The following is an 11,485-nucleotide window of genomic DNA, read 5'->3' as shown; positions in this document are numbered from 1 at the left end:
CTCCCTAGCTCCCACTTTGCCATGGGATTGAAACCTAGTGACAAGCGAGAGGGGCCGGTGTTTCAAAGGAGAAATCTTGAGATTTTTTCATACCATTGAATGAACATCATTTGAACCCTTAGGTATCTAAATGTTTGAATAATTGATTATCAAATAATTTAAGAAGATGTGCTGCATAATTGGGACAGAGTACTAGCAGGGACTTATATTCATCCCAGGTACATTTATTAGGTATATGAAGTTGCTCTACCAACTGCATAAGCTACATATGTACATGTATATGTACCTGCATGGAACTGGTGGTTAAACCATCACATTACTCTCCTCTCAATTGATCTTTGCCCTTGAATATTTATTAACATTCCAGCATCTTTTCCCTGGTAGGAGTTAACCTGTGATTGTCAGTTCCAGGGAATGGTCACAGCATCAACACTGATGGAATTTGAGAACAAAATGACAAACAAAGGATTTGGACCTGGGCCCCTTCATTCGCCGGTCAGGTGCTCTATTGATGGAGCTCTCTGACACTATGCTGTGGTTAAACCAGTCTGATCGTCACAAAAATTGAAATATTTATTTAGTTATCATATAATGCACATACAATGCACATACATACACTATTCATATGTATCCACCATGCAAAAAGCACATTCATTTGATATTATTTGGGTTTTTGTTGTTGTTTCTTTTATACAGAGTGAAAGGTTATCCAGATAAATCAAAGAACAACACTGCTGAGCCTCATGAGTTCAACCATCCTTGGTTTCAAACCCTCATTATGTTCATTGGTAAGAAAACATTCTACAGTACCACCTCTTTTATATCATGATGAGAGCACCCTGACAAAGAATACATGTAGATTATTTCAAATTGTTTAAAGTAATTTGGCATGACAGCCCTTGCCCCTAGCCCCCTCCCTCCAACCAAAAAAAACAAAACAAAACTTGTGATATATGATAAAGGCATGCTTATTCAGCAATTGATGTTTCTAAATTGTTCAAACTATAAGACAAATAATTGCATTCATCATTGTTGCAAAGCTAAGTCATATATATCATAGGAAAATACAGTGCAAAACAAAACAAAATCTTCCAAAGAACTTACCGCTGCATTTAATTTTGTTTAACAAATACCGACCATACACAACCCAACACCATAGTTACCGGTAAATAAGATCCCAAAATCAGACTTGTTTTTTAATACATAGTAATTTGGGGATTCCCCTAGTTGCACACACTTTACAAAATACTTGTTAGCAATACACAAGGTTCAAGAGACCTACATGTAGAACTAGCTTCCATTTTTCAGGTGAAACAATTTGTTTGATTGGCTTTGTGATAGTCAGAAAAAGAGAAAGAGATAAAAGGAAAAATGAGGTATGAATAAGTATTAAGTAATCTATATGGGTAATAAACAGTGATTGTTGTTGATTAGTAATTTAATTATGTGGGTTTTTTTAGCTCACCTGAGCTGAAAGCTCAAGTGAGCTATTCTGATCACATTTTGTCTGTCGTCCGTCTGTCCGTCCGTCCGTCCGTCTGTCTGTCTGTCCGTCTGTCCATAAACTTTTCACATTTTCAACATCTTCTCAAGAACTACTAGGCCAATTTCAACCAAACTTAGCACAAATCATCCTTAGGCAAAGGGGATTCAAAGGTGTGAAAATTAAGGGGCACACCCGTTTTCAAGGGGAGATAATAAGAAATTAATGAAAAATTTCGAGAAATTTTCAAAAATCTTCTTCTCAAGAACCAGAAAGCCAGGAAAGCTGAAACTTGTGTGGAAGCATCCTCAGGTAGTGTAGATTGAAAGTTGTGAAATTCATGACCCCCGGGGGTAGGGTGGGGCCACAATGGGGGGTCGAAGTTTTACATAGGAATATATAGAGTAAATCTTTAAAAATCTTCTTCTCAGAAACTAAACAGCCAAGAAAGCTGAAACTTGTGTGAGAGCATCCTCAGGTAGTGTAGATTCAAAGTTGTGAAATTCATTATCCCCGGGGGTAGGGTGGGGCCACAATGGGGGGTCAAAATTTTACATAGAAATATATAGAGTAAATCTTTAAAAATCTTCTTCTCAAGAACCAGAAAGCCAGGAAAGCTGAAACTTGTGTGGAAGCATCCTCAGGTAGTGTAGATTGAAAGTTGTGAAATTCATGATCCCCGGGGGTAGGGTGGGGCCACAATGGGGGGGTCGAAGTTTTACATAGGAATATATAGAGTAAATCTTTGAAAATCTTCTTCTCAGAAACTAAACAGCCAGGAAAGCTGAAACTTGTGTGGAAGCATCCTCAGGTAGTGTAGATTGAAAGTTGTGAAAATCATGACCCCTGGGGGTAGGGTGGGGCCACAATGGGGGGGGTCGAAATTTTACATAGGAAAATATAGAGTAAATCTTTAAAAATCTTCTTCTCAGAAACTAATCAGCCAGGAAAGCTGAAACTTGTGTGGAAGCATCCTCAGGTAGTGTAGATTGAAAGTTGTGAAAATCATGATCCCTGGGGGTAGGGTGAGGCCACATTGGGGGGGGGGGTGTTAAAATTTTACATAGAAATACATGTATATAGAGTAAATCTTTAAAAATCTTCTTCTCAGAAACTAATCAGCCAGTAAAGCTGAAACTTGTGTGGAAGCATCCTCAATCAGTGTAGATTCAAAGTTGTGAAAATCATGATCCCTTGGGGTAGGGTGGGGCACAATGGGGGGTCGAAGTTTTACATAGGAATATATAGAGTAAATCTTTAAAAATCTTCTTCTCAGAAACTTATCAGCCAGGAAAGCTGAAACTTTTGTGGAAGTATCCTCAGGTAGTGTAGATTCAAAGTTGTGAAAATCATGATCCCTGGGGGTAGGTTGAGGCCATATGCGGGGGGGGGGGGTGTTAAAGTTTTACATAGGAATATATAAAGTAAATCTTTAAAAATCTTCTTCTCAGAAACTAATCAGCAAGATGATTTTTTATAATTGTTAAAACTTTGGCTCCAGGACAATTCTTCGGCCTCACAAGAAGGTTCAGAGTTTGATGTAGCTAAATATCCCATATATAAACAATTGTAAAGGATCTTTTTGAGAACTGCAATACTCAACATGTGATATGACTATAAAATTAAAGCAGGCAGCTATTTTTTCATTAGAATCTTTTTGTATTACTGTATTGAGTTATTGCCCTTGATTTATTGATTCTTGATTATTTTAATTAATGCATCCACTGTTAACCAATTATTGTGATGATTATTTTTATACAATAATAAATATTCAATGTATATACGTTGTTCTGCATAAGAAGTTTTGGGTTAGGCCGGATTAGTTTGTTTATTTTTGATTTCCAATTTTTAGATACTATGAATTATTTAAGGCTGGCACATATATAGGGACAGTGTCTATTGCATTAAGGTGAGTGACTCTTTGGGGTTTAACTTTAACAGGTATGGATAGATTGAGTGTGTGAACATCCCTGCTCTATCTAATCTACGTGTTTTCTAACCTTTGATACAAGGTGTGCGGTCATTCCTGCCCTGTATTGCATTAATACAAGTGTGCAGTCATACCTGCTTGTAGTGGTGGTGGTTGCAGTGGAGCACTAGTGTGGCGAGCACTAGTGTATGGCCATCCCTGCTGGTGTTCAGGCCTTTCTAGCGCAAGTGTGTGGAAATCCTTGTTTGCGTTAGGTTGAGCTGTTGGCGTAAGTGTGCGGTCATCCCTGCCTGCTTGTGTAAATGTTGGTACCTGTTGAGTTGTGTAGTTGTGCGGTCACCCCTGCCTGCGTAACGTGTGCAGGAGCGGTGATTAAAGTCTGCTCTTGTAAATATTGGCAGCAATCAGGGCTATCCGAGTTCCAAGGGGGAAAAATGGATTTTATTTATACAGGATCTACATGTATTATTGTACATTGTCCAGATTGTTTGTATTTTGACTCCATTAAGCTGACTTTATCATACCTATTGTTCCTCAGGTGAGCGATGTGGCCCATGGGCCTCTTGTTTAAATTCTATCATATTTTTAGTAAGCTTTCAAATCCATGTAATTGGATGTATACTTAATATAAAAGAAATATACTATTCAGTTTTCAGTCACTGCTTTGGATGAACTCCCAAAACAGTTCCAAAATAGGTATGTAGTCCAATACAATGTAATTCTACTGCCGGTAATTAAACAATAGAGAAAATGGAAGCTAGGAGTCATGTTGATACTTTCCATTCTTCAATTATATAGATCAGGCTGGCCAAATTATAGCTTTTGGTTTTGTTTACAAAAGTATCTTTTGAAATGGTTGTTGCATAAAAAAAATTAATACATGTATAGAATATCAGCATATTCCTGAATCATTGGAAACAGAAGGTATAAAAACCTGCCAATAAGTGTTCATAAATGTACCGGTACATTGTGTAATTCTTAAGGGATGGGAGACAAGTTTCATTGTGTTTTGCTCTGCCTTTTTATTATTCTCTATATATAATTAGCTCACTTGATATATATCATTTAGAATCTTTTATATATCGACCCTGTTGATTGAAAGGAGTGTAATCTATAGCTAGCTATCTCTTTTGCATATCAGCAGTCATATATACATTGTTAATTTTAATTGATTTGAAAGACCAAAAAATATTTAATATTTGGGTTGTAAATATGGAAATATTTACACTACATGTTTCAACTGAATTTGATTGTTCTAGTTTGAAAGAAGAGCACATAAAGTGAGGCAGGTAGACAAGATGTGGCCTATATATTTTTGACTTTCAGATATAAATGTGAAAAAAAAAAATGTTGAATTATTAACAAACAATTAATGTTTTTCCCTTTCAGACTAGTTCAGCTAGTGGTAGCTTTCCCCACAGTGTGTGATCTTATTGGTACCTCTCTAGCTGGTATGTAATATCATGAAGTGACTACAAGGTAACATGTAGATATAGCTAGTATATCATTCAAAAGACAATGATTTATTGTAGGCATTGGTTTGGTGTATGTTGATGCCTCAGTCTGGCAGATGTTGCGGGGCTCCATTATTATTTTTGCAGGGATACTTTCAGTAAGTGTATATTTTTAACTATCAGTGGTATTCAGAATCTTTTAAAGAAACAGTTTATAAGAGATTAGGCTATAGGAATGCCATATTCCTAGCTTTATATCATAAGAGCTGTTTCAATGAGTGAATGTATGATTGATCGTACAACATACTGGTATGTGACAGTAGACTGGTCATACAACGTACTGGTATGTGACAGTAGATTGATCGTACAACATACTGGTATGTGACAGAAGATTGATCATACAACATACTGGTGTGTGACAGAAGATTGGTTACACAATATACTGGTATTTGACAGTATATTGATCATACAACATACTGGTGTGTGACAGTAGATTGAAACCAGTCAGTACAGCCTAGCTATTTTATTATTTTTATTTTCCAACTGATTTGTATATGTTCAGTGGATGGTACATGTATGTTAGTTAAACCAAAAACCATTAAAAAACAGCTTTTAAAAAAAAATGTGTTATTTTCCTGTTATATTTCTTTCATGTCTGGACAGGAAAATTAACTGACAAACAAAAATTATCATGAGTGCATATACCCTTGTTTTGTTATATGGTAGAAAATCTTCCTGAAAAGAAAGTTGCGTGCTATTCATTGGAGTGGTATGCTGGTGACAATGTGTGGTCTAGTGCTGGTTGGGTGTTCCAGTGTCTTCAAGGCCAAATCCTCCTCATCAGGAGGATCTAAGACACTTCTGGGTAAGTCCTAAGGAGGATACCTATGGGTATGTAACCAATGTGTACATCACATACACCTCAATGTGTTGTGGGGGAGGGGAGTAGGTGGGTAACACAATCTTGATCAAGTAGTCACATTAAATGTTTCATGAGGAAATCTTTGTCACATACATGTACTTCTCGTTGTGTTCTTGGGGTTGGGGTTATGACAATCCCAATTGAATCCTCTCAAGTCTTAACAATCCAGAGTAATCTATGAGGGATATCTATGACATTCTTTGGCGAGTTATTGGGATTTAAGACAGGCTGTACCTGCTGAAGAGCCAGTAAATATCATGAAAGAAAATAAAAGCAAAGACTTATGTGAATAGTCTTGCACTTTATACTAACAAAGGCCAAATATGAAAAGGAAACAAAACTACAAATATTTCCTCATGATTCTGGAAAATCGTGGGAAATTGGCTCTTTCAATGATGTCACAGAAAGACAGGATAATCTAGCATTGATAATCATGTCCGATACCTTGCTCGCTGTAATAGCAATTCTTTTGTTAATTAAAGCTGACTTAATGCATCATCAAGATATGTGTATATAAATACAAAAATATTTATCGATCAATATAAAACATTAGTAAAATTTGGACAAGTGGAGTTTTGTTTAGGCTTCTTACCTGTTCCATAAACAATACACAGGTATTGCATTGATCCTTGGGAGTCAGATGGTCAGTGCCACTCAGATGGTGATAGAGGAGCTGTTTCTGAAGAAGAGGAGTCTCCACCCCCTCCATGTGAGTGTGTCTATGTAGCTTGCTGTCAAAGTAACAATATATACATTTTTAGATTGTCATAGGTTGTATGTTTGCATGTATAGCCATACATTATAAAACTGTACATTTTATTGTTTTATTTTATTATTTTAGGTTGTTGGAATGGAGGGAGCATATGGAGTCATCTTGATGTCAGCTGTAAGTCAATTTTGGCAAGGAATTGAAATGTACTCACTGGGACTATACTTACAGTCTCATTATACATGTAATTAAACATACATGTACATTGTACATGTACAGTTAAACTCAACTGTAGCAAAAATAATCATGTACACATAAAGAGAACAGACCTTAAACAAATTGTTATTATCAGAAAATATTTTTTCTTTCTTACAAAATTGTTTTTTTATGAAGCTATATATGGAGAAAATTTATCCCTGACTTTTAAAAAAAAAAATTCTTTTTCGTGATATGCACATATATTTGACTATATCAGAAACGTTTTATTTTGGGGGTAGCTTGTAAAAATTCTTATATGAAATTGATTATGGAAATCATGAAAGCTTCAAGCAGTACACTTCAGTCTTTTGTCTAAATTTGAACTTGATTCATTATCAATCCTCAAAACTTTATTATTCCATAAACTTTAATTACAGATTGTGCTGCCTGCAATGTATTATGTTCCAGGGGCTGATGTGAACAACAGTTACGAAAACAGCCTCGATGCCTTGTATCAGATCGCTAACGAACCAAGACTTCTTGTGTTCTGTCTTCTGTACTTAACTTCCATTGCCTTTTATAATTATTTTGGATTAGCAGTGACTAGATCTCTCACAGGTATGTCATTTCAGGTGGTAAATATGTTCATTTGAATAATTGCAACTGCTTCATGAAATGAATTTGAAAAATCTGCATGTATCAAGTTCACTTTGTTGAATAATATAACCTAGCTAAGAAATGTGTATCTATGCAATTGAATTAAAAGCTTACTGACTTGTTACTAAGTAACTTATTTTGTAACACATCAGAGGTGAGTTTGGCAAAGTGGTTTCTTGCGAGTTCTTATGCCAAAATTCTTTATACCTGTACACACATTTTGGAATGTTTATTTTAAATTTTAAATTTAAGAATTTGAATTCTTATGTTGACAGCTGTACACAGGACATTGATTGACGCATGTAGAACCATGCTTGTATGGGGAGCCGATCTGATCATTTACTATGCATTTGACAAGGTAAGTTGTTTGATATTGAAAAGGTTGTGAATATTGCAAGCTTGTTTAAGTGTGATATTTTAGGAAAAGGGAAAGAAACTTACCATGAGATGAAATCAATGTGCTTATAAGTAATAATTACAGTAAAACTCGTTTAGTACGAACACAGATATTGCGAATTTACGGATATAGCGAAGTCATCTTGGATCCCCAGCTATGTAAATTTAATGAATTTCTTATACGGTTATAATGAATTACGGATATAGCAAAGTAATTTCTTAGGTCCCAGTGACTTCGTTATAACAGAGTTTTGCTGTATAAGGGAGGGGAGAGAGATTTGCAATATCCATGTAATCTAAATCATATTTTATGAAAACTACAATCATATTTATTTAGTATTAATTCATAGGAAAATCTCTTTGAAACTGTCTTGTACTATAAAATTTCACCTTAAAGAGCTACATGTATCCATATTTAATGCTTTGATCATCTTTGTAATGCCACATTCATGGGTTCAATAAATCAAAGATATTTACTGGTACTCATGTCAGAACTGCATCTATTAGCTTTATATCCACATAACTTGCTTGCACATATCAGTTCATGTACTAGTAATCTAGTTTACCATGGTTTGCAGGACTTTGGGGAACCATTCGATAAACAGTTTGGACTATTGCAAGGTAAAAATAAATGAATCAAGTTTATGTTCAACCTATAAAATGTAAAGAATGAAAAAATAGGAATTTCGCCTTTCCACATGTACATTTAGAGTAAAATACGACTCAGTCAATTACAGATTACATATACATGTACATTGTACAAATTATGACACATTGTGATTTACTTTCATACATGTCAATGTTTTTATTCTCTTTCAGTTGATGGGTTCTTTTTCCTGCTGATTGGAACAGCCCTGTATAATGAGTTAGTTCACGTAGAGTGCATCCCCTGTCTGAGGAAACCACTGAGAGATGTAGACTTCATGGTCAGTCCCAGCACTCCGCCTAGGGGAAACATACAGAGTGCCGAATTCTCCGACTCGGATGAAATTAACACGTCGGAAAAGACGCCCCTGTTACAGGACTGAAGAAGATAAGCAGGCATTTAAAACTCATACCAACTCACAATCAATGTAGTCATAAAATGCTGTACTTGTTTATCCAGAATTCTGGTTTATAGAATAGTTTGCCAATAATGATCAAATTCTATTTCACAAATATTCAAAAGTACACATTCTGTATTATGTGTCTCTTGATGTATTTTTATATTTATACAGTATGTTATTTCCATGACAAAGAGAGAGTATATTTACAATTTTTGTGCCACAAATATGCAAAAAAGGACAAGTTAAAGTCTGGATATAAAGCTCAATGGTTTGTTTATTTTATACATGTATATCAAATATTGATATTGTGTGATTTTGGTGCATCGTGAGGGTAGAAGATTTTATGATAGATGAAATATGTTTGAATGAAAACTTTTCGTGTTTATATGTGTATAAATATATATACATATAAACATCTATTTATTCAAGTTTTGTCTGTGATATTAATTTTCATGTTCAAGTGGATTAATATTACCGGTTATGTATTGTGCATATGTGATACTCAGTTTCAACACTTACAAATACGATATACTATGTGTGTCATTTCAACACTTATGTATAGATATACTATATGTTTTATTTGAACTCAGTTGTGAAGGTGAATATATTGTTAAGTATATGGACAACAAATCATTAGATACTATAAAGTAGTGAGAATCAGTCTTAGGCTTGAACAAATGTTCAAAAGAGAGAGAGAGAGTGAGAGAGAGAGAGAGGGGGGAGAGAGAGAGAGAGAGAGAGAGCAATGGTTGTAATATATTTACTGGCAGACAGTTTTTTGTGAAAGACCTGGTGGTTGTAAGATACACTTTGAAATAAAGATAATGGCATATATTTTTGTAAAAGTTAAAGAACATTGGTCAAGTACATTTTCATATAGTGATAAAAATGATGATATGCATTTCTTGATGTTGTACAATTTTTTTTTTTATTTTGAATAAAATTGTTTGCTACACGAACTCTTTTAGAAAGTAAATATATTCTAAAGATTTATATTTTATTTAAATGTAACATACAGCTTTAAAATACTGATATAATTCTTATGTTAATGGTTGTGTGAAACTTTTAAATGAAAATTTTAAAACAATATGCTGTAATGAAATACAATTAGTCTTCCTGGGTTTTTTAATTAACAATTTTCTCTATTAAAAAAATAATTTCATCAAACCTATTCCCCACATGAAGGTGGTATTGACGTATTTCTTATCGAAATAAACAACAAAAAGAAGTACCAGTATAATTCTATATTTTTGTTCTTTCCCGAATTTTTTACCTAACTGAATGAGAGCGTTCCTACGAATTTCAATGTCATGAGTTTAAATCCCGTTGGGGGTTTTATACTTTTTACAATTCAAAAAATGTTTAAAACATATTTCTGGTCTAATATTCCAAAACTTATAAATTCTAAACCGGTGAAAGTATTTTGAGTATTATGTACATTTATCCACGTTAATTATATAGATAGATGTCTCATAAAACCCTGACCTTTATACTTATATATTGACCAAAGGAGCCATGTGGCTCATAGGTACATGTATATAATACACACAATTAGCTGGAGATTATCTGATATTTTAATTTTAAGTGGTAAAATGGTAAATTTTAATTTTTTAACTTGCGGGGACCATTAAGCGTTAATGTGCATTTAACTTCAAATTACATTGTTTTTAATTTGTCAAATGTAGATAATACCTATCATTAGGTATCTGGTACACCCAAGGTGTGAAGTTTCTACCTGCATGACAAGATAATTATACCTTACTTGTAGGTACGGTCCAGTAATTGTTCGACTAAGCGTGAACAACTGTAAATTAACGGAACACGCGCCGCAACTCTTTCATAATTTTCCGGGTGATTTGTTTCATGTAAATTAGTTAGTATTTTCATCAATCTCTCGCTTCCTTTTTTACTCTCTTATGTAAACAAAGAGATATTGCATAATATATTGAATATACATATACATATACAAAGACATATAAATCATAATGTATAACATAACAACAATAGTTGTTTACAGTGAATGTACATTTCCAGTTATATCAGTGATATAATTAACTGGATTTACATGTACTTTAAATCACGCTTCGCAAAATTCAATGTAAATACACATGTACGGGGATAAATGTAGTAATATGTAAGATTATACTCGAATGTCTAGCTGTTACAATCAATATATATTTTCAATGAAAAAAGATAAATAAATAGATAATTTTAGTACATCTAACATTATATGAATTTTCACGAAATGCGTCAAATATCAAATTTATTTTAAAAGAAGCTTATTTATTATTGCTTGTTTAATATTTTTGTTATTTATTTAATCATTTCCTGTACATGTATCCTTTATTCAAACTTCACAATTTAAATTGCATCGAAATTTAATAATCATACTGTAAAGTCCTAATTTTGAATTAGCGGTTAATTATAATTTTAAGGTGGTACATTTCTGCAGGTCAGCTTCATTAAGTTTCACGGTCGTGTTGACAAATTAATTGCATCGAATTGAAACAGACAAAGCGTGAAAACTGCCTGGGTGCACCCGTGCTATTCTGTCCGTCGGCTAAATTCTCGCGCGTGCTCTCAGAATATGGCAGCATCCCAAATCCCTGCAATTTCATTGGTCAATTCGGGAAGTAATTAAATCATTTGCAGAGTATATAACCTCTTGAGGATCTCACTTGATCATCATT

General features: G+C 34.1%; 1 protein-coding gene across 2 annotated transcripts in view; it reads left to right on the top strand.

Moving 5' to 3' along the window:
- LOC105322684 (solute carrier family 35 member F6) overlaps nt 1-9,754 on the top strand; it is a 10,480-nt gene extending 726 nt beyond the window's left edge. The window contains exons 2-14 of one of the 2 annotated variants that reach the window (XM_034468469.2): nt 368-500; nt 697-788; nt 1,309-1,376; nt 4,063-4,109; nt 4,803-4,864; nt 4,946-5,025; nt 5,594-5,732; nt 6,404-6,498; nt 6,631-6,675; nt 7,134-7,314; nt 7,629-7,711; nt 8,328-8,370; nt 8,569-9,754. In XM_034468469.2, the coding sequence (XP_034324360.1) occupies nt 415-500; nt 697-788; nt 1,309-1,376; nt 4,063-4,109; nt 4,803-4,864; nt 4,946-5,025; nt 5,594-5,732; nt 6,404-6,498; nt 6,631-6,675; nt 7,134-7,314; nt 7,629-7,711; nt 8,328-8,370; nt 8,569-8,777 (1,230 nt within the window). In that variant the 5' untranslated portion in view covers nt 368-414 and the 3' untranslated portion in view covers nt 8,778-9,754. The remainder of the gene's footprint in view (nt 1-367; nt 501-696; nt 789-1,308; nt 1,377-4,062; nt 4,110-4,802; nt 4,865-4,945; nt 5,026-5,593; nt 5,733-6,403; nt 6,499-6,630; nt 6,676-7,133; nt 7,315-7,628; nt 7,712-8,327; nt 8,371-8,568) is intronic. The other variant, XM_011421531.4, reaches the window with a different exon arrangement.
- The last annotated feature ends 1,731 nt before the right edge of the window (nt 9,755-11,485 follow it).

This window comes from Magallana gigas, chromosome 6 (genome assembly GCF_963853765.1).
Source record: "Magallana gigas chromosome 6, xbMagGiga1.1, whole genome shotgun sequence".
In the NCBI taxonomy this organism is placed as follows: Eukaryota; Metazoa; Mollusca; class Bivalvia; order Ostreida; family Ostreidae; genus Magallana; species Magallana gigas.
The sequence above is the reverse complement of the archived record's forward strand: the minus strand, read 5'-3'. Positions and strand labels throughout refer to the sequence as shown.